Genomic DNA, 22,610 nt, shown 5'->3' with positions numbered 1-22,610 from the left:
AATCTTAATGAGATTTTTCACTTCAAATCCCAACCCCTGTGTCATTCTTGCTAGGATTTACCTTTTTACTTGGTATCATGATTCCTAGAACAACTTCTATTAATCTGTGATGCTATTTAAAAAGTTAAGAACCCAAAAAAGTCAGTTTTGATCTTATTTTCAAATTCTGGGGCCATCTTCACTTGTTTGAAACTCATTTCTGGCCCAGCTTTTCCACACAGTCAAACCCTCTGCAGCTAGTAACATTTCCTCATGTTATCTGTTTTTACTTCCATTTCAGCAGCATTTAGAAATCTAAATCTCATTGGTGCTATTAGTAAGCAGACTAATTAGAGTAGAGTCTGTGACTAACAAGAGTCTGTGTTTCCCCTGCAGGTGTCTTTTTTTGGCCTTGTTCCAATATTCATACTACCTTACACTAAAGTTCTTACAGTGCTTTTCAAATGCACTAGTTCCTATTCTTTATTAACATATAACCTATTATGTATCACCTGGCTTTTGTTTAAGCATATCCAGTAACGATTCATTCAAGAATAGCTATTGACTGCTTCCCAGGTGAACAGCTCTATATTATTAGCCAGGGGATAAAGCAGCAAATCAAACTATTGTCCTTGCCTCTCGGAACTTACATTATAGTAGGTAATACAGACACCAGTGAGTCAAACAACTGAATAAGTCATAGCAACTATAGTTAAGTGTTACAAAGTTAAACTACAAGGGGCTGTGAAACCAATGTCATTGGAAATCTAACTTTGTCACATGGTCAAGGAGAGATTCCTTGGTAAAGTGATATTTAAGCTAACATTTGAGGTTAAGCAGGAATTAACGAAGCAAAGATGCAGAGAGCATAGTGAGACCAGTCCATAAAAGGCCAAGAGGAGATAACAGTAGATGGTGAGATCAAGCAACTGGGAAGGCTGAAGTGGCTGGAGTGCAGAATGGTGGGGAAAGAGACCCCAGTGAGGTTGGCACAAGAGGCCAGATCATACAGGACTTCACAGGTCATGCTAAACATTTTGGTATTTATTCCAAGAGTAATGAGAACTACTGAAAGGTTTAAACAAGAACATGACAGTCAAATTTGCATTTAAATGGCCATAGCAAGGAGAACAGACTAAAATGGAAGGAAATAGTATATTAGTCGGCTAATGCTGCAATAATGCTGCATAGTAAACCAACTCAAAACTCAAGAGGCTTAAACAAACATTTTGTTTTTTTGGCTCCTGGGATTGTGAACTGCCTGGTGGGGGTCTGCCTGGGGCTGTGGGCTGGCTATACCTCTGCCGGGTTGAGCTGGGATCAGCAGGGCTTAGCTGCAGATCAGATGAAGTCGGTTCCCTGTCTCCTCATTCTTCTTGGACTGCCCTGCGCATACTCTTGGGCTGCTGTGCACATACTCCTAAAATGAATGGCAGAAGAGCGAGGGCTCCTGGGGTGTGAGGCTCATCGGAAGTGTATTTAAGGCCTCCCCTGGAGTCAAAGCCAGTAACATTCTATTGGCCATATCAAGTCTCAAGGTGAAGCCCAAAGCGTGGGGCAAGAAAATACACGCCACCCCAAGGGAAAGAAGTGTGAGTAAATATTTGCTGAGCTATATTCCAATATATCAAAGAAGCTATGATCAAGGCATTTTCTGTCCTGATGGACACCAAGTAAATGGTGGAGACTATTGTTCTCCTCATCCTAAGCTACCTTGCTTTCACTCCCAAACAACCTGCTTTAACTTTTCCCAAAGACTTTAACTTACAGGGTAAAATCAGTATAATACTGTCAGTTTAGGATTACTGTAATCATTTACGAAACAGCTTAGGAAACTCTGAGCGCCCAATCTTTTCATTTTGTCTAAGGATGTAGTATGTGTATGATTTCTAGATGGCCAGAAGCACTTGCTGTAACAATGAAATGATGTTACCATATTTTTCAGAAACAAATTGTCCCCTATTTTCACTTATTTCTATGTAAACTTGAGGTGAGTTTCTTCCTGTTATGGGCTGGCTGCACCTTGCCCAGGAATGCTCACTCTTCTGCCAGTTGCTCCACAGCTACCAATTCCACAATGGTTTCCAAACCGTAAGAAGAGGAAGGTGTAATGGGAACCCAATTTATGATGAACCCACTATAGTTCTGGCACAGGGGTATGTGCGCTCATTAATTTTTATACATAGATTAATATTTGGAGGGAAAAGAAAATCTCTGCCTTTTCCCGAAGTCCTGATTTCCTGTCTCACATTCTTGGGCTCAGCTTTACGTTGGGTCCATCTTGTGCTTCCATTCTTGCAGATAGGACTATATTCACACTAATAATCATGGGTCTTTAATAAACAGCTAGTTTTGCTGGGGACATCTTTTTGCTGAGGCATGAGGCTAAGAGGAGAGTTCATGTAATTTGGGGGCAACATTCGGGAGTGAAAGTGAACTATTTTTAGCTGAATTCAAGTGGAGGCAATTCACTTAAATAATCCGAAGTCTTTAGCAATATCTTAGATTGGATTTAATGAGAAGTTAGGCTCAAATAGCTACAGGCTCCAGGGGGTAGCCAAACCTATTGAGGGCCTCTCCTGGGAGATAAAAAGGCACTTACATAGCTTGCACCATGAAGTAGTGTCAGCTTCTTCCAGGCCCCTAGCACAGTGCTCAGCATGGGAGCACTTCTGCTCATCTTACTAATTGGTGGCTAAGTACAGAGAGAACAGAAAAAGGCATTTATTTCACTAATAAGCAGAAAAGCTTTCTTAGGAGAGAGGAAGACAGGCTTACAGAGATGAGGAGGCAGGGAGTCCTCAAGCAAGCATCCAGGTGACACTTGTGACTTTTTAAAACAACTTTGAGTGGGCAATTCCCATTTAATTTCTTTTCAGAGTAGGAGACATATAGAAGCAGTATGCTAAAGGGGCTGCAGTGTCTGGGAAAAATAAAAGGACCACTTTTAATTTGGCTTCCATTGCTGCTGCTAATGACATCCTGCTGAGACAGACTATAACATTAACACACAAATCCCCACAAACCCTGTAACATTCTTTCAGTTAGGTTAAGCTATTACAAGATCTCTTTAGCACAACTCATATCACTAAAAGGAAACATAACAGAAAAAGTAACTTATCTCACCTCCTGTGCTGGTTTGGATGTATTATATCCCCCAAAACTCTATGTTCTTTGATGCAATCTTGTGGGGGCAAAGGTACTGGTGTTGACTGGGTTAGAACCTATTGGTTCAGTGTTTCCATGGAGATGTGACTCAATCAACTGTGGGTAAGACCTTTCATTGGATTATCTCTGTGGAGGTGTTGCCCCACCCATTCAGGGTGGGTTTTTACTGGATCACTCGAGTACTTTAAAAAGAGCTGCACAGGCCCAGATGCAGAGCAGCTGTGAATGACATTTTGGAGGAGCTGCAGCTGAGAAACACATTTTGAAGATGGCCATTGGAAGTGGACACTCACATTTTGGAGGAAGCCATTTTGAAACCAGAACTCCAGAGCAGATGCCAGCTACATGCCTTCCCAGGTAACAGAGGTTTTCCAGACGCCATTGGCGTCCTTCTGTGATGGTACTCCATTGTTGATGCCTTACCTTGGACACTTTATGGCCTTAAGACTGTAACTTTGTAACCAAATAAACCCCCTTTTATAAAAGCCAATCCATTTCTTGTGTATTGCAAAATGGCAGCATTAACAAACTGGAACACCTCCACAAAAGGAAAAGACAGGAGAAACAGAATTGTAAGCCCTTCCCCACATTAAGTTCTCCCAGTTAATTTTATTTTATCTTCCTTCCCCATTATTTCCAGTATCTGCATTATGAACACACAAGTTTCCCTAAGTCAAAAAACAAAACAAAAATGAAAACAATGCCTCCATTTTATTTGGAATTTTTAATAGTTCCTTCTTAAGATATACATTTTAAGATTTTAAATATTTTAATGAAAATGGCATTAATTTTTATATAGTCCCTTATACTGTAATTTAGCAATTTATACATTAACTATTCTTCACATAATATTATACGGATAAGTGGAAGGCCACCTGAGAAAGTAGGACACAAATTAGGTATAAAAGAGTGGCAGAATTAGAATTGGGAATGCAGTATTCCAATTTTTTCTCCATTTAATATTCTCCAAAATAACTTAATAAAACAAGTGTTTTTAATGAGATACGTACTTTCCAAAGTTGATTAAAGATGAAATAAAAAATTAAAGATGAAACAGTTTATTTAGATCAAGTTGTATAGATTATGATTATTTCCAAGGGTAATACTATTCTTTACAATATATGGGTATGCTGTAATATACAGAAATAATGTTTCTAAGGAGCTGGCTAACTATGATAGAGTCTAGCTATCTTTTATTATTATTATTATTATTGTTAGGTCTATTTAAAACCAAATTCTGTCACTATGAAGTAAATCTGTAATGGTGATTCAGCTGGATATCTAAATCTGTATTAATTATAAAGCACTTAAAAACTTAAAACAATAGTATCCAATATCCATTTTAGAATACCAAAAGGCAAAAAAAGGAGCCAAGGAAAATGTCTGGCATATATCAACACTCAGTAAATGTCTGATGAAAGAATAAATGACATCACAATCAGAGGAGGAGGTGGATACAACTCCTCCCACCATAGTGATTAATATAATATTTTCCCAAAACATCTATATTTTTCAATTTCAAGATTTAACACCCACTGGGAGAAACACACACTTTTGAGACTTTCAAACCAAAGGGGACAGCATATACAATTTATCCAGTGCTTTGCCTTGTAACAAAGTTAACCTGGTACAACTAACCTCCACTCTGGCAAAGCAGCACCTTGTGAGGTCAAAAGTGCCTTGTGGGTGGCAGGCATGTCACTGGTTCAGTCAGACTCCCAAAAGGACCCTGTATATAAGTGGATGAACACACGCTCATATTTTCTCCACTCTCACAAATTAAGGACAGAGTCCACATTTTTCCTTCTAAGTTAGCAAGTAAATTTAGGTATGTCTACTTGTACCCCTTTACGTGGAGTATTGGTCATGGAATCTTCTTGCGGAGGAACAAACCACTCACATTTCTGAAAGACAGTAAGAAAAGAAATGCTGCAGAGCTGTGGCAGAGCAACTGAGATTTTATTATGTTTGCCCCAAAAGTACAAAGGCTGCTTTCATGAGTAAATATGAAACAAAATATTTAAATATATTAGTATAAGTTCAAAGCTTTATAAACCAAATCTAAAGTATAATTTGGTTTAGATAGAATAAACTTGATGTAAAATTTGAGATGTTAACAAAGTTATGTTTTTTGTTTTTTTTTTAAGATGAAGTAATAAAAGCACTAAATTTTCTAAGATCATGGCCAAATGAGGGAGTGAAGGCAATCAGCTACAATCTAAGTCAGGCCAAACATTCGCTTTTACCTAAATTACCTGTCTCTTTGATTATCATTGAGGGTAACTGCCTCAGTTTTCAACTTGGCCTGGTTTATGAGTACTGGAGGAATAATGACAGGCCTAAAGGAACAAATGTCAGTTTTCTCATATGAGCAAAAAAAAAACAAAACAAAAAATCATTAAAGCAGATTCTTCTTATAGGAAATAATAGCTCCCATGTAATATGACAATTAAACAGTAACACTGACCTGCTAAAGCTCTTCAGAGTAAACAGACATAATTAAAATAACTTAAGCTATGAACCATGAATTGAAATTATAACAGTAACACAGTCCCATCAGAGTTTTTTTTGCAGAAAGGCTTCAAAAGTTCATGATCATAGTGGCCAGAGGTTCAGGCAGAGGATCTGTGGCTGACACGTAATCTTAGAAATAACCCTTGCCAAAATTATCTTCTTTTTCTTTAACTCAAAAGAACATCTGTGGCTCTCCTTGACCTCCTTTATAGAAAATAATTTTTGCTTGTAGTTACTTTTAATTGTAGTCAAACGTCTGAGGCTGTAAGGAATGTAGTCTTCTCAAAGGAAAACAACCCAGCATTCTGAAGCTTCCAACTGACAGTCTCAAACCTCTCAACTTTTCTGGCTCTCAGCTTGGAACAGCATCAGCTCTCCATTGTGAACTCTTGAGAACATCACTGACCTCCTGTGTTTGAGGCCCTTTCAACCTTATAATCTTTCTGCTTTGATATCAGTGTGAGCAGGGAGAGGAATTTCAAAAATAAAGTGAGTTAGGAAATCAAAAGGCCATATTTTAGGAGAATATCTAGAAGAGCTGTATTTTTAACCTTGCTTTTTGCAACCTGATGAAAACATTAAATACTAGTTTCTCTAGTTTCTAAAATCTTTTTCATTTCAGCGCCAGACAGACTGGAAGCAATTATTTACAGCTTGTTCACGGGGATCTGTGGGCATGCTGACAGTTTTAATTTACATATTAATGCTGGAAAACATTTTGAGAGGCAAAGAAGAGTATTCTTTGGTCTCAGTAATGAATAGAATGAGAAAAAAAATGGAGAGTAAGGTGGTTGCAAGTCTCTAAGCAAATTGGTTTATTATTTCTGAAATAATTTCAAATTACTTATCATTCACTGTAATAAGATACTGTGTCAATGGTGGAGTTGTACACTTTTATTTTGTAAAGATAACCATTCCTGAACATGGTTAAAGGGGGGAATTTAAGCTTGTACGTAAGTTACTAAAATAAAAATAAGATGACCATTCCTTGGCTGAGTGTCTTCAATAAAAGGTCTAACAATCAAAGTTAACCACCTATCTGTCCCAACTCCAACTCTTTCCTAGGAACAACTCCTCATACTATTGCTCAGTTTCTTCCTTCACCACCCACCTCGAAAACTTATCTTACGTCACAGGATAAAAAAAAATCCAAAACAACGAAATGAAGGAATTGCTTAAAATTATTAGATTTCATTAAACATAGCCAATTTGGACATTGCTCATTGGAATTTATGCCTGCATCAGCCCCGGTTCTTTGAAAAATGTAGGAATTCTTTTCACTAAATATTAGCCTGACCCAAGAACGTCAAAAAATTATTTTCCTTAGTATTATTGTAGTCTGCAACCTCCCAAGAGATTAAATGTAGCAAAATATGAACTGGAAAACTATGGAAACAATGGAAACATAGTTTGCAAGTCATTTAATAACTACAGTTGCATAGAATTAACTCATTTTTCAAATTATTTTTCTCAATGAAATACCAAATTTGTGAAACAAAATCTATCATATGACACCTGAAAGTTGTTAAATGGTGGATTAGCTCCAATGACAAACTTCCTTTCTCCATTAAGGAAGAGAGGGGAATGAACAAAAATCCTATGAGGTAGGTCTTATTATCACAATACTAGGGAAATGAGGCTCAAAAAGATTAAGTAACCTACCAAAGGTCACACGGCCATAACTGACAGTCTTGCTAGCCACTGAAAACTTGGCTACTTTCAAAGGAAGATAACTTTAAATTGAGTATTTATCAATACGTACAAAATGAATACATTAATATGATTAACGACAAAATATTTCACTGATGTCAATCTTAATGAAGTTTAAGTGAAATCAGGACTAATGACTCTGGATACATACAGGCCCTTTTCAAATACAAAATATTCCTAATTTTCCTGATCTACTACTGGGGGGTTGGAGGGGTGGGGCTTGCTACAGCTTAAAAAAAAACACAGCAATTCCACTCCTAGGTATATACCCCAAAGAACTGAAAACAGATATTTAAACAAATACTTGTACACAAATGTTCACAGCAGCACAATCACAATAACCAAAAGGTGGAACAAACCCAAATGTCCATCAACTGATGAACGGATAAACAAAACTGGTCTATCCATACAATGGAATATTATTCAGCCATAGAATGGAATGAAGTTCTGATATGTGCTACAATGTAGATGAACCTTGGAAACATTATGCAAAGTGAAAAAATCAGACACAAAAGGTCACATATGATTCCATTTATATGGAGTACCCAGACTAGGTAAATCCACAGAGACAGAAAATAGATTAGCGGTTGCCAAGGACTGTGGGGAAAGGAGAATGTGGAGTGACTGCTTAATGGGTTGAGGATTTCCTTCGGGTCTGACAAAAATGTTTTGGAACTGGACAGAGGTGATAGTTGCACATCAACATTGAGATGTAATAAATTCCACTGGATTATACACTTTAAAAGGGTGAGTTTTATGTTACATAAATTTCACCTCAATTTTTAAAAAACCATACACACAGAAAAACGATGATTGACCATAAAGCCCTAGATTAACAGCAGGTAATTTGCTTTTTCTTGGTTTTGTCAATTTCAATGAGTTAAGTTTTTGAGTGTCATAAACCAATATATAAAAAATTACCCATTAAAAGTTCCAAATAAGAATAGAGTGGTATATGGGAAAGAACACACCTATTGCAAACTATGGACTATAGTTAACACTAATATCTTAATATTCTTTCATCAACAGTAACAAATGTACCACACCAATCCTAGGGATCAAGGATGGGGAGGATAAAGGGTATGGGATGTTTTAGGTTTTTTTTTCTCTCTTTTTTTTTTTTGGAGTAATGAAACTGTTCTAAAATTGATTGTTGTGATGCATGCACAACTATGTGATGATACTGTGCGCCACTGATCGTATGCTTTGGATAGATTTATGGTGTGTGAATATATCTCAATAAAATTGCATTAAAAAAGGAAAAAAAGTTCCAAATAAGGCATTATTGTGGTTGAGGCATTATTGTGTGCCAATTTGTCCGGTTGGCAGAGCACCGAGTATAGTTCACAGTATACAGGAAGCTTTAAAAATGTTTTTAATTTTCAAAAAGTGCAAATAAAAAGAATATTGAGAAACACATGAAAGAATATCAAATGGTCAGAGCCCAGGTAGTACGCCACATGCACACGCACATGTACATGTCTACATCTGAGCATGGAAACAGACATAAGCACTCAGGAGAGAGTTGCTTTGACTCACAACTTATTTAATGTTTCTCCAAAAACAGAAGAGTAAACAGTAGCTTACAGTCACCATCCTATGGGCTTCAGCAGGAGGTCCCACACAGAAAGGGTGTCTAGCTGCCATTTCCTATTGCTTCCCTGGCGAGACAATGCAGGGTGTTATCTTACTTCAGGAGACTCTCAACAGGGCCCCCATTATTCAAGCTCCAAATTCAGAGACACAATGGGCCTCATTCCCACAGAGAGCATACAGGCTAGGGAATGGCCTAAGTGTGGAGTTAACTTTTTGTTGGGACACTGACTTGTCATAAACACTGACTTACACAAATAAATGTTATTTTTTTTAAACAGTCCAGAATAAAGAAATAAAACTCAATGGGCACAGTGGAAGATTGAATTATGTCCCCCACAAAGGCATGTGCAAGTTCTGTGGGTATGAACTCATTTGTAAATGGGATCTTCAAGTTGTAACCCCTGTCCTGTGGGTGTGGACCCATTTGTGAATAGGATCTTTGAATTAGATGATGTCAAATTGAATCAGGGAGGGCCTTAATCCACATGACTGTAAACCTTATAAGGTGGGGAAATCTAGACATAGACAGAGACAACTGAGGAGAAGGAGTAGAAGCCACAGAAGGAGACTGTCAGAGACAGATTGCCATGTAACAGAGGCTGGACGGGTTGTCAGCAAGCCACCACAAGAAAGCTACGCACTTCAGAGAAGGTGTGGCCTGCCGGTAACTTGATTTTGGACTTCTGATCTCCAAAACTGTGAGCCAATAAATTCCTGCTATTTAAGTCAATCAGTTCTCTGGTATTTGTCATAGCAGACCTGGCAAACTAAGAAAGTCACTAAATTGGAAGTCAAGGCACCTTAGTCTTACCTCCCAAGCTGTCTCTAATGTGACTTGAGGCAAGTCACTTGTTCTTTCTGAGCCTCAGATTCCTTGTTTGTAAAATGAAAATTATTTCTAAGGTCATTTAGAACTCTAAAATTCTTTGAACACATAAGACATCTATTGACATTGCATACACTATTCATTACGAGTAGAGACAAATAATGAGCAGAAAAGAATCATTAGTTCACATGTCTTCATTCACTATCGGCACTTACATACACAGAGCCTTAATAAGAACAGGCAGAGAAACTCCATTTTCTTCTTTTTCTCTTAAATAGACAAAACAGACAAATCATGATGAATAAGGTCCTGTGACTCCCTGCCACCCAACAAGGCCAGGATTACTCAAACAGGTCACCCTTCACAAAGTACAACGATGAACAGAATAAAAAGAAGCCACTAGTATGTTTCTAGGTCATCTCTTGTTAGGTTATTAATGCATTCTGAGAATCTCCTGATTTCTTTGCAATGACTCAAAATCCCCAGAAGAAAAATGCCATTTATACAACAATGTGATCAACATCACAAGATTCCACACCATGTCATTTTTTTGTTTTTTCAACCTCAAAACTTGCCAAAGCAAGGACTTTGTCTCCAGAGCCTAAGGAGGAAGATACACAATACAGAAAGGTTATTTCATATGCATTCATAGGTCCAGGTAAAGAAGGAAAAATCTATCATATAGATATTGAAACAGAAAATAGAATTAGTTCCATTATCAGGGTATTAATCCCTACACCTTCCAGCTACCAGTCCAAACTCCTCTCTGCACAAACAACCCAGCTACATCTGGTGAAATCAGTCACAAATCCTTACTCTAGCTCGAGGTATGGAAAAAAATACGCAAAATTTTAGTTTAATTTTATAGTTTCACTTAGCTGATAAATATTTAAAAAAATTAAGCTGTATTAATTTAATTATTTTTAATTAAAAAGTATTGGTAAATAAAATCAATAAAATGGTTTTATAAAGAAAATAATTCTGCTTTTACTGTTAACCCCAAGAAAACACTATTTATTTTGTCTCAGCCCTTCTATCTGAAGCAGTAATACATGCACCAGGTTTTAGAAATATGAAAGTACTCACCAAGGTCTGTAGAGACTTTCTCAAACTGGCTAAGGATAGCACCTGCATTTGTTGACAAGAAGGCCTCATCATCTGCAGTCAGCTAAACAAAACAAAACAAACCCCGGTCTGTTGGGTTCAAATGTTACAAGTGGTTCTGGGAACCACGGTTAAGAATGTCTTAGGACCACAAACTAGATCACACATCAAGAAGTTCTGTACCAAATACTTCATCTTTTTTCTTTATACCTAATATATTAAATAAAATACTGGTACCTTCTCTCCAAGTTTCCTGAGAGCTGTTAGTATCTCCACTTTCTGCTGTGTGTATAGGTCTCTTTCCAGCTTTCCTACCATCAGATCTCTATCCATCTATAATGGACGAATGCAAAGCATACAGAATTTGAGTGAAAAAAATTATGGGCATAAAATCCAGCTTTTCAAACCTAGTTCTTACAAAGAAAAAAAATCCTCGAGCTGATTAACTTTATGAAGAACTACAGAAAAATTCAAATCTATACCCAGAAGATCTGAAAGCAGTGATATGAATGGACATTTGCACACCGATGTTCATAGAAGCATTATTATTGCCAAAAGACAAAAACAATCCAAGTGTCCATCAACCAAAGAATGCACTAGTAAGAAGGAATGAGGTCCTGAAACATGTGACAACATGGATGAACCTTGAGGACATAATGCTGAGTGAAATAAGTCAGACCCAAAAGAAGAGATATTGTATGTTATCACGAGTATGAACTCCCTAAACAATGTAAAATCAGTGTCTTAAAATGTAGAATATAGGAGACCTAGAGAAGGACATACGCTAGAGAAGGGGGAATGATAATACGTACAGACTTGTTAACGAGGTTGAACTTACAGGTATGGGAATGGACAGAGGTGATGATAGTTCATTAACAGGATTATAAATATCAGTGCTGTATTGAAGGCGAATATGATTGAAAGGGGTTGTTTAAAGGCATGTATCCCACAGATATAAACAAGTGCTTGCATGATCTACTTCTAAGGTATGACACTAATACAAAGAGTTAACAACACAGTGGTATATGGGAGAAACTACCTATTGCATACTATGGACTATACTTAATAGGAATACCTTACTAGTACCACAATAACACTAGGGATAAATAATTAGGGGCTGATAAGAGCGTTGGGGTGTTCTGGTTTATGATAATTGTTTAAAATTGAGAGTGATGGTGACGGTGCAAATAAGCGAAGATAATGTGAAACAATGATTGTTTATCTTGGACAGAATATAAGCTATAAACTGACCATTTATCTTGGGATAGAAAATATATTAAGTGAAATTAGGAACACCCTACTTAATAAGTCAAGCCCTTGATCTTGAGGCTTGCTCTTGTGAAATTAGGGCTGTAAATGGGAGTCTAAGCCTACCTATAATTACGCCTAAGAGTCACTTCCAGAGAACCTCTTTTTTGCTTAGATGTGGCCTTTCTCTCTCTAAGCCCAACTCTGCAAACAAATTCATTACCCTCTCCCCTATGTGGGACATGGGAGAGTGAGTCTCCCTGGCTACATGGACATGACTCCCAGGAATGAGCCTGGCCCGGGCACTGGGGGATTGAGAATGTCTTCTTGACCAAAAAGGGGAAAAGACAGGTAACAAACAAGGTTTCAGTGGCTAAGAGATTTCAAATAGAGTAGGGAGGCTATCCTGGAGGTTACTCTTATGCAAGCTTCAGCTAGATATTCCAAATGGTCTCAGTATGCCAAGCCCAAATCAATAATAGTCCCAAAAAATCCTAAAGAATACTCAGGTCCCTATCTGAGACTCTATAATGTTTTCACTCACTAAGTTTATTTTTCAGAAACTTAAATCCTCCAGAGTGTTCCTATGCCACATAAGTCCCAAAACCCAGAGGCAAGAGCCTCTTCAAGAACATCAACCAGATGCATCCCCATTCCCCATAATGTCAACAACCCTTTTCAATATGAATAAGTTAGGGTGGTCACTGCCCAGATATCCCTGAAGAATGAGACAGTGATCAAACGAGAGGGAGGAGTAGCAACAGACAAAATGGGATTTAACAAAGGATTACAAATACTGAATCTTTATATAAATATATATTTTTTTAGTCTCTAGAGTATTAGAACAGCTAGAAGGAAATAACTGAAATGGTGGAACTGTAACTGACAACATTCTCTGAAATTTGCTCTATAACTACTTGCTAAATCATATTTTGAAAGGTATCACTTTTCTGTATGTATGTCATATTTCACAACAAGAAATGTAAAAAAATAGAAAAAAAATCTCAAGGCAAACATTAAGAAATGCTTTCACGTGATTCTAAAAGTTTTAATGCCAATGACAACCATTATTTTAGTTATAAACTCTACTGAGGAAAAAGTAGGTTAATAGTGTCTTTAGAGAGGAGCTCTCCCCTAAGAACTCATTTCATTAAACCGATATATGGTCTGTAGGCTTGAATGGGACAAGCGGTATCAGATCTCTTGGAATCCATGTTAAGTATCTTTACCACCACAAACATGATAGTGTGTACTATGCTTATAAGTGCTTTACATGTGTTAATTCATTTAATCCTTATAATGGTCATAATGGGATAGGGTCTACTATTATCACCATTTTACAGATGGGAAAACGGAGGTACAAAGAAGTTGAATAACTTGCCCAAGGTTACATATTTCAGTAGCAGAGCAGATTCAAATCCAACCAATATGACCCAAGTCTATGCTCTTAACCACACTGCTACTGAATTACCTGTAGTTGCAAATAACTTATTACTGCCTCAATTATATTCAAGTCTATAAGGAGAATTCCTGAAGTATCAGGTTTATAAAGGTCTTTACAGGTTTACAGAGGTCCTACATGAGATGTCTCAAAAGCAAAAAGCAATGCTGCTAATGAATTCTAAATGGGCTTTAAACTTGGAGCTCCAGAAGTAAATGGTAAAACCTTAAAAGTAGGGTCCAAGTAGAAGTGATCAGTGGGAATTTAAGCTGCCACAAAGTTGCTTAAACTGCTACATTAGTTTTCAATCATAATTGCTCAAAGGACTAATTTAGTCTGAGAATTGTGGATTTGTGGCTCTAAAAAATCAACTAAAAATTTCAAACCTTGGAATATCATATTGAGCAAACTCTAGGGTTGGGAAAAGAAACACACAAGCAATCAGATCAATTTCAAGAAACTTTACCTCTGCTAATCTTGTCCGAAGTTGACCAGGTTGTTTCTTTGCAAACAATCTGATGACCTCTGGAGTTTTAAAGGCCTGGCTGATAGCTGCCTGAATAGCCTAGAAATACAAGAAGGCAAAAACTAACCAAAACATTCCAATGAATTGCATGTAATAGGGAGTTTCCATATAATGAAAACCACTGAGACCATTTATTTATTTACTCAGTTATTGATAGGTATTTGATCATGAAACATTTGATCATGTTACAATTTTAGTTCCCATTTGCTATTTCTGTGCTTGTCCCACTGGAGCCAAATACACAACTAAATGAAGATCTAGGAGCATATGCTGTTTTAGGCATAAGTAGACACACATCAGGAGTTATTCTGAAGAAAAGGGGTACTTTTTTTAATCTTAAATATACTGACAAAAAAAGAAAGAGAAAAAATTAACAAAATCTGTCACCAATGTAAGTAAAGTATGCTTTACCAGTTGCATGCCACTTAGTTCATCTACCAAAGTCATATTTCCAGACATAATTTTCTTCAATGAGTCATGAAATTCACTTAGCTGCTCCAGAGTTTCCTTTTTGGTTTCTTCATATTCCTCTGTATCAAGTTCCTCTCTGAAGCACATTGAACAGAATATAGAAAAACACAAAGTTCCAAGTGAAAAATGCAAACTTAGTATTTGGACACTAAGACTACAGATATACATATTTATAAAAAATATCTTGGGTGGAAAAGTTGAGGGAAATCTCAAAATGCTAATGACAGATGTGTGCAGGTCATCGTAGTAGTAATAGTGGTAGTTCCAGCAATGTGGTTACTTTAATTAACATAAAGATTTTCATTTTACCAAAATGAAGCGTGTTTAACAAACCACATAAATATTTCATTTAAGCAATCTATGAACCAACAGTATAACCTTGGGAAAGATAATCAACATAGTCAAACCTCAGTTTCTTTATCTTCAAGCTGTGGATAACGAGAGTACCTATCTTAGAGGGTTGTTATGAGCATTAAGTGAGATATGGAAAGTGCTTGTCACATAACAGGTTCTTGATGAATAGCTGTTATTTTTTATCACCACTATTAATGGAAGGAAAAATTTTGTGTACCCTGAAATACAACAGCATGCAGCACTTATCTGTCATCTGAAGAAGAGGATATTTTCATTCACTAGTCTAATAAGCTATTTATTAAACATTTACTGCAAATAACAATAGCTACCATTTATTGGGCACCTACTCCGGGTGAAGTGTTGTGTTGCTTGTAATATTGAAAACAACCTTGCAAGGTTGTTAAAAACTGCAATTAACAGTCTTGATGCTCTGAATAGTTAAGGCTGAAAGCCATTGCCAGAAGGTCAAGTAGTACCTCCATAGGTGATACTGGTCTGCGTTGTTTTAAATAAAGGCAAGTTAGGTGTTATTATTTCCACTTCAAGTGACGAAATGGAAACTTAAAGAGGTTAAGTATTTTGCACAAGTTCACACGCAGTTAGTAATTGAGACTTTCACATCCCAGCCTTTATGACTAAGGCTGTAGTAAGTTTATTCCTCCAACAGACAAAGCACTGTGAAGAACACCCCAGGGGAAACCAAAATCACACTGGGCATGCACCCTTGGAGCTTGTAATCTAGTTGCAGAAAAAAAGCTATTTTACGGCATAACAATGTACAATTATACTATTACCTGCATTCCTCCAGATCTTGTAATTGCTGCATTAGTCTATCCAATTGTTCTTCTAAATTCTGCTTTAATTTGCTTGTCTCTGTCTTTCCTCTGGAAGCCATTTTAATCTCTGTGTAGAACAATAAAACTATTTATAGTATATCATATTTGATTATTTGAAGTAATTCAACATATTAACGCGAGTTAAAATAGGTTATACTCTGAGCTACAGGTGAGGGACAGATAGTTATGCAAAGAAAATTTCAATATCCATATAGAAGTTTAAACTCATATAGTAACACCCCATAAAAATGCTTGATAGTCTTCTTACAGGACTTCGCTATTGGTCTATTTTACTTTAAACAGACTTGATAGATGAAAATGCAGACACATAAAGAAATAGATTGTGTGACTCTGATTTATAAAAAGATTCATTATAGCAGTCTTTTTTGTTTTTAATAAGTACCACTTTTTAAAAATGCTTTATTGAAGTATAACATTTATAGAAAAGTATACATAGATGTACAAATAAATTTTCACAAACTGAAAATACTGGAGCAACTCCAGGGCTCAGAACACTCCTAGTGTTACCTTATTTTTCTCACATGCATTTACTTAACGATTTGTGAGAATAAACATCCTTTGATATGTGTTTTTGGAAAGGTGATCATTTTTCTATTGGATTATCTTTCTCTCACTGAATTAGAAAATATGAAGCCTTTATAATTATGCTGTAAATATTATCTCTTGACTTCTGATTTTAAGTTTCACTTACGGTATTTTTTTTTGTCACTGATAAATTTATTATTTTTTTAAATGCCAAATCTAGCTCCCTTTTTAGGTTTTCTGAGTTTTGTGTCTCATGAAACTTATCCTAAGATTTATAAAAATATATTTCTTTGTATTCTAATCGTTTTATAAATTTTTTAACATTTAACTCTTTAAGCTATTTGCAATTTTTTTTGCTTATGCTATGAAGGGGTCTAACTTTTTCTTTCAAATGGATAGCCAACCACCAACATCATTTAATTCATTGTTCTAAAATGCCACCTTTATTGTAAACCAAACTCCCAGATGCAAATGTTTCATTGACCATTTTCTGGTCCTATTTTTAATTATTACAGCTTTATGGGTAGTGTACATTAATTGAAAGGGCTTGTCTTTAATTATTGTTCTTTTTCAGAAAATCTCAGCTATTCTTGCACATTTTTCTCTTTCAGATGTATCTGAGAATCAGCTTGTCAAATTCCACTAAAAATCCAATTGAAATTTTACAAGGATTATATTGAATTTAGACACTAATATGGAGAAAATCTGTATCTCTGCAATATCAACCTTCATATCAAGGTTCTCTTTTATGACCCTTAGTTTTAAAAAGAAGTATTTTTTATTTACATAAACATGAACATTGGCTATTCCTAGATATTTTGTATTTTTTGTTAATATCAGGATCAGGGTTTTTTGTTATTAAAATTTCCAACCAATTATTGCTGCTGTAGAGGAAAGCTACTGATTTTAGTGTATTGATATTGAATCCACTTAACCTTATAGAATTAAGTTTTTCTATTTACAAATATTAAATTTAGATTCATTTCAGGAAACACAGTTTATATAACATTAGGTATAACCACTCATCAAAACCTAAATTCTAGGAAACTTATTAAAGCATTTTATATTTCCTACACTTAAAGTAGTCATTACCAGATGATTTTATATGTAAACTTCAATGAACAGGCTTCCTTACATTATATTCAAAATAAAATGCAATCTGTAAAAACCTATTCTTACTAGTCTTTCTTTTAAAATTGACTTAAACAATCTAAGATCATAAATGATATGTAAATACAAATGAGCTAAGTATAATTTATCATAGCTATATTTCATTCATTAATAGGTTAGTGGGTTTCTCCTGGAAATACATATTTAAATATTTATTTGAAATCTGTTGAATTTTCCAGTAAAAGTCAAGGCAAACCCAAGATAAAAGTTAAAGTGTCTTTTCAGGCTGAATTTCCTTGGGACTACTTATTGTTCCAAAACATGCCACGTATTTTTGTCTCTTCCTTTTGAGCCTGTGTTTTTCTACCTCTCAAGCCCAGACCATGCATTCTTTCTGGTCTAGCTCAAGTCACCTTCTCCACAATGCTTTCCTTGATGCCCTGCCAATTATTAGATTGTGAGTTATTTGAGAATTGAGAATTTGCCTTTTCTTTTTCATTCAGCATCTAGCACAATGCTGGGCAGATAAAAAGTACTAAATAAATAACTGGTAAAAGAACAATGAGAATTAATTGTTTGTCCTCTGCATTCCATATCTTACTTTATTTAGCACTTATTTCTGCCTTGGATTATAGGCGGATCTCACTATAGCAAGTTGTTTGCTTGACCCTTCCAGACTGTAAACTCTTTGAAAACAGAAAATGAGTCTGATTTCCCTCTTAGCCTCCTCAGTATCTAATACAGAATAGGCGTTTGATAATTAGATGAAGCATGTAAAGGCTCAACATATTTTGAGGGGTTAAAGCTATTCTGAATAAAATTTAGCAAAGATGTGGGCACTTGAACACAACCTGGGGAGATTTATCCCGCAAAGATTAACTCGCTGGCACCACCTAGTATTCAATAAAGATGGTGCAACTTTTACCCAAGCTGCAGGAATGGGTAATTTGAATGGCTCACCTGCTTCTTAGTACTCTGAACTCTGCACACTGATGACCAGTCTCAAATTGGATAAACCTTCAATTCCTGAAGTTCCGACTGTCATGAACTTGAGGAAAACGAAATTGTTCATCAGGACTACAGCAGGCTCAAGGTTCAAACCACCTGGGGGTGAAGTTGGCTGGGAGAAGGGAAACCATTAACAAGCAGTTTTATTTATCAGACACAAACTTGGCTTAAAGCAGATAATTTCCACTTGAGCAGCCTGCAGTTGAACTATACCCCTCTCCTTCCCTCCGAAAGCTTTTCTCAGGTTTTTCGTAGTAAGGCCACAGAAGTCACTAAGGAAAATCCCGCACCCGGAGGGGCCTCGAGGGTAGCTGTTACAACCAGGAGCGCAGAAAAGGGAAGGGTGGGGAGCACACCTTCTCCAGGCTATTATCTAGCAGCGTTTTGGATCACAACCGTCTGCTTGGGGTCAGGGAGCAACTCCGGCCAGGGTCCCAAATCCCATCTCCACGGGAGAACCTGAAGTTCCTGCACTCACATCCCGCGGCGGCCGGGCTCAACTAGGCCTCGTTTGCCGCCAGTCGTCGCCGTGAACCCGCGGCCCCCCAAACTCCTCGCTGTCCTCCCTGGCTAGAGCCCAGACAATCTCCTCAAAGCCCCCAGACCCCTCTCCTCCTCCGCCCGCCCCTCGGTCCCAGGGTTCGGAGCCAGGGCCCCGCCTACCTGCGGATTCGGGCCTGGAGGACGCAGGCGGGAGGAGCACTTCCGGACGCGTGAACTTCCGGTCTCCTCGAACCAATGGGGGTGTGGCTGCGGCGGTTCCCGGAGCTGGTGTTCCCGGAGCTGCTGTCCCCGCCGCGGGACGTCTCCGGGAGCGCTCGGGCCCGTTCGCTGTGAGGGCGTGGTAAGCCCCCCACCCGGGGAGCCGCGGAGAAACCGGGTTCCTGGGGGAATCGTCCCGGGATTCCTTTTTGTCGCAGGCCCAGGGGAGACCAAGCTAGTGGGGGTCTTTGAGGGTCGAACACAACGGTCCCCGAGGCAAGGTCATATTCGCGTTTGGGCTAAGGGCTCTTTCTCCGTAATTCCTAAGATCTCGCTGTGGAATCGAAAACGTAAACTTGGTTCTGAATCCACCCTGTGCTTAAGTAGAGGACTAAAAAAATCCCTTTCGAGAGGCTCCTTGAGGATGTCACGCCTCTGGCTTGAGGAGGAGTAGGGGATAAGTGCTCTGTTCTGAACGACTTTTCTTTCTTCCTAAATCTATCCAAATCTGTAAAGGCTGGATCCACCTTCCTGGAGGCGGGTCGACTCTCACGCATCTCGAGGAGGAGGCAGCTTTCTGCTGGGCATCACTTTAAAAGGTAGGCTTTTTAAAAAGAAATTGGGCAGAAACCATTTTCTGGGGTCCTCAGCCCGTCTCCCCGAACAGTCAGTAGTCCACAGGACATGAGCAAAATTGTTTCAGAGGTGTTGTCTTTAAAGTGAGTTATATTTCAGCCTCCGGACAGACTTCCAACTAAGATTACCATCGAACTCTCAGAATGGATTGTTTCTGTCGGTTCTGAGCGTAGAATTCCTTACTACCATAAATCGTTTCTCAGAGTTAAAATTTGGGTATGAATCACATTTCCAGCTCCACCTCAGAGAAGACTAGATACACTGCCTGAATAGGTTGGAATAGCCTACCTTGCAAAATGCTTTAGTTTCAGAGATTTTTTTTTCTTTTTTTTGGTAAAAAGAAATGATTTATGTTGATGCAATTACTTTTAATTTTTCATGGTGGATATGTTTGGAAATGTCAACGTTTTGAGTAAAATCAAACTGTCATTGACAAATACGGTCAGTGCCAAACAAAAACATAACTGACATATATACTTCCTTTTTTAACCATTTGAAGAACTTTCTGAATGAACACAGTGTACTTCCCCCAACCTTTTTCCTTAAACTTATTTTGAAATACTTTCATACTTACCGGACAATTGCAAAAATAATACAAAACCTATACAGAGAACTCCAACATGCCCGCTCCCCAGATACCCAGATCTAACGATTTTAACATTCTGTAACATTTACTGCATCATTCTATCTATCCATCCGTCTATCAATCATCTATCTATCTGTTTTCTGAAACATTTGAGATTAGGTTGTATCCTTCATGCTCCTCAAACACAATACTTCCACGTACATTTCCTAAGAACAAGAATGTTTGCTTATGTATCCCACCTTAAGTATAGTTATCAAGCTTAAGAAATTTAACATTGATATAAAGGTTACAGTCTATATTTCAACTTTTTCATATGTCCTAATAATGTCCTTTTGAGCCTTTTCTCCTTCATTATTAAATCTAGTCCAGATCATGGATAGTTTTTAATTGTCATTGTCTCTTTTTTTTTATCTTCATTTTATTGAGATATATTCACATACCACGCAGTCATACAAAACAAATCGTACTTTCGATTGTTCACAGTACCGTTACATAGTTGTACATTCATCACCTAAATCAATCCCTGACACCTTCATTAGCACACACACAAAAATAACAAGAATAATAATTAGAGTGAAAAAGAGCAATTGAAGTAAAAAAGAACACTGGGTACCTTTGTCTGTTTGTTTCCTTCCCCTATTTTTCTACTCATCCATCCATAAACTAGACAAAGTGGAGTGTGGTCCTTATGGCTTTCCCAATCCCATTGTCACCCCTCATAAGCTACATTTTTATACAACTGTCTTCGAGATTCATGGGTTCTGGGTTGTAGTTTGATAGTTTCAGGTATCCACCACCAGCTACCCCAATTCTTTAGAACCTAAAAAGGGTTGTCTAAATTGTGCGTAAGACTGCCCACCAGAGTGACCTCTCGGCTCCTTTTTGAATCTCTCTCCTACTGAAGCTTATTTCATTTCCTTTCACATCCCCCTTTTGGTCGAGAAGATGTTCTCCGTCCCACAATGCCGGGTCTACATTCCTCCCCGGGAGTCATATTCCACATTGCCAGGGAGATTCACTCCCCTGGGTGTCTGATCCCACGTAGGGGGGAGGGCAGTGATTTCACCTTTCAAGTTGGCTTAGCCAGAGAGAGAGGGCCACATCTGAGCAACAAAGAGGCATTCGGGAGGAGGCTCTTAGGCACAACCATAGGGAGGCCTAGCCTCTCCTTTGCAGCAACCGTCTTCCCAAGGGTAAACCTATGGTAGAGGGCTCAACCCATCAAACCACCAGTCCCCTATGTCTGTGGTCATGTTAGCAACCATCGAGGTGGGGTAGGCGAATACCCCTGCATTCTCAACAGGCTCCTCAAGGGGGCACTACATCTTTTTTTCCTTGTTTTTCTTTTCTTTTTTTACCTTTCCCTTCTTTTTTAAATCAACTGTATGAAAAAAAGTTAAAAAGAAAACAAACATACAATAAAAGAACATTTCAAAGAGACCATAACAAGGGAGTAAGAAAAAGACAACCTAAGATAACTGCTTAACTTCCAACATGTTCCTACTTTACCCCAAGAAAGTTACCTAATATAGCAACATTTCTGTGAGCTTGCTCCTACTATATCCATCAGAAATTAACAGACCATAGTCATTCCTGGGCATCCCCAGAACGTTAAATAGCTTATTTGTTCTTCTTGGATTATTGTTCCCCTTTCCTTAATTGCTCTCTACTGCTAGTTCCCCTACATTCTACATTATAAACCATTTGTTTTACATTTTTCAAAGTTCACATTAGTGGTAGCATATAATATTTCTCTTTTTGTGCCTGGCTTATTTCGCTCAGCATTATGTCTTCAAGGTTCATCCATGTTGTCATATGTTTCACGAGATCGTTCCTTCTTACTGCCGCGTAGTATTCCATCGTGTGTATATACCACATTTTATTTATCCACTCATCTGTTGAAGGACATTTGGGTTGTTTCCATCTCTTGGCAATTGTGAATAATGCTGCTATGAACATTGGCGTGCAGATATCTGTTCGTGTCACTGCTTTCCGACCTTCCGGGTATATACCGAGAAGTGCAATCGCTGGATCGAATGGTAACTCTATATCTCGTTTTCTAAGGAACTGCCAGACTGACTTCCAGAGTGGCTGAACCATTATACAGTCCCACCAACAATGAATAAGAGTTCCAATTTCTCCACATCCCCTCCAGCATTTGTAGTTTCCTGTTTGTTTAATGGCAGCCATTCTAATTGGTGTTAGATGGTATCTCATTGTGGTCTTAATTTGCATCTCTCTAATAGCTA

The 22,610-nt window shown here is 37.7% G+C and overlaps 2 protein-coding genes across 5 annotated transcripts in view; one reads left to right on the top strand and one right to left on the bottom strand.

Annotated features, from left to right (window-relative positions):
* Positions 1-3,861: 3,861 nt before the first annotated feature.
* LZIC (leucine zipper and CTNNBIP1 domain containing) lies at positions 3,862-19,240 on the bottom strand. 4 transcript variants are annotated; one of them, XM_037828572.1, is made up of 8 exons: positions 19,101-19,240; positions 18,390-18,549; positions 15,732-15,840; positions 14,524-14,659; positions 14,053-14,151; positions 11,135-11,230; positions 10,880-10,961; positions 3,862-5,051 (listed from the first exon to the last, which is right to left on the bottom strand). In XM_037828572.1, the coding sequence occupies exons 3-8, from the start codon at positions 15,830-15,832 to the stop codon at positions 5,044-5,046; spliced, it is 522 nt and encodes a 173-aa protein (XP_037684500.1). In that variant the 5' UTR covers positions 15,833-15,840; positions 18,390-18,549; positions 19,101-19,240; the 3' UTR covers positions 3,862-5,043. The 4 variants fall into 4 exon arrangements, with proteins under 4 accessions (XP_037684500.1, XP_037684497.1, XP_037684499.1 ...); XM_037828569.1 differs by lacking the exon at positions 3,862-5,051 and adding an exon at positions 8,452-10,394 and having other exon boundaries at positions 19,101-19,239; XM_037828571.1 differs by lacking the exons at positions 3,862-5,051; positions 19,101-19,240 and adding exons at positions 8,452-10,394; positions 18,916-18,934.
* Positions 19,129-22,610, top strand: part of NMNAT1 (nicotinamide nucleotide adenylyltransferase 1) — a 45,294-nt gene continuing 41,812 nt past the window's right edge. The window contains exons 1-2 of the mRNA XM_037828573.1: positions 19,129-19,281; positions 19,656-19,738. The gene's annotated coding sequence lies outside the window, so the exon portion shown is untranslated. The remainder of the gene's footprint in view (positions 19,282-19,655; positions 19,739-22,610) is intronic.

This window comes from Choloepus didactylus, chromosome 2 (assembly GCF_015220235.1).
Source record: "Choloepus didactylus isolate mChoDid1 chromosome 2, mChoDid1.pri, whole genome shotgun sequence".
Lineage (NCBI taxonomy): Eukaryota > Metazoa > Chordata > Mammalia > Pilosa > Megalonychidae > Choloepus > Choloepus didactylus.
The sequence above is the reverse complement of the archived record's forward strand: the minus strand, read 5'-3'. Positions and strand labels throughout refer to the sequence as shown.

Excerpts from the sequence above, each read along its gene's own strand:
- LZIC (XM_037828569.1), bottom strand. The coding sequence starts at position 15,832 with ATGGCTTCCAGAGGAAAGACAGAGACAAGCAAATTAAAGCAGAATTTA. Across the intron at positions 10,962-11,134 it reads TCAGGAAACTTGGAGAGAAG|CTGACTGCAGATGATGAGGC; the intron begins GTACCAGTATTT and ends TGTTTTGTTTAG. Across the intron at positions 10,395-10,879 it reads GAAAGTCTCTACAGACCTTG|GCTCTGGAGACAAAGTCCTT; the intron begins GTGAGTACTTTC and ends CTTCCTCCTTAG.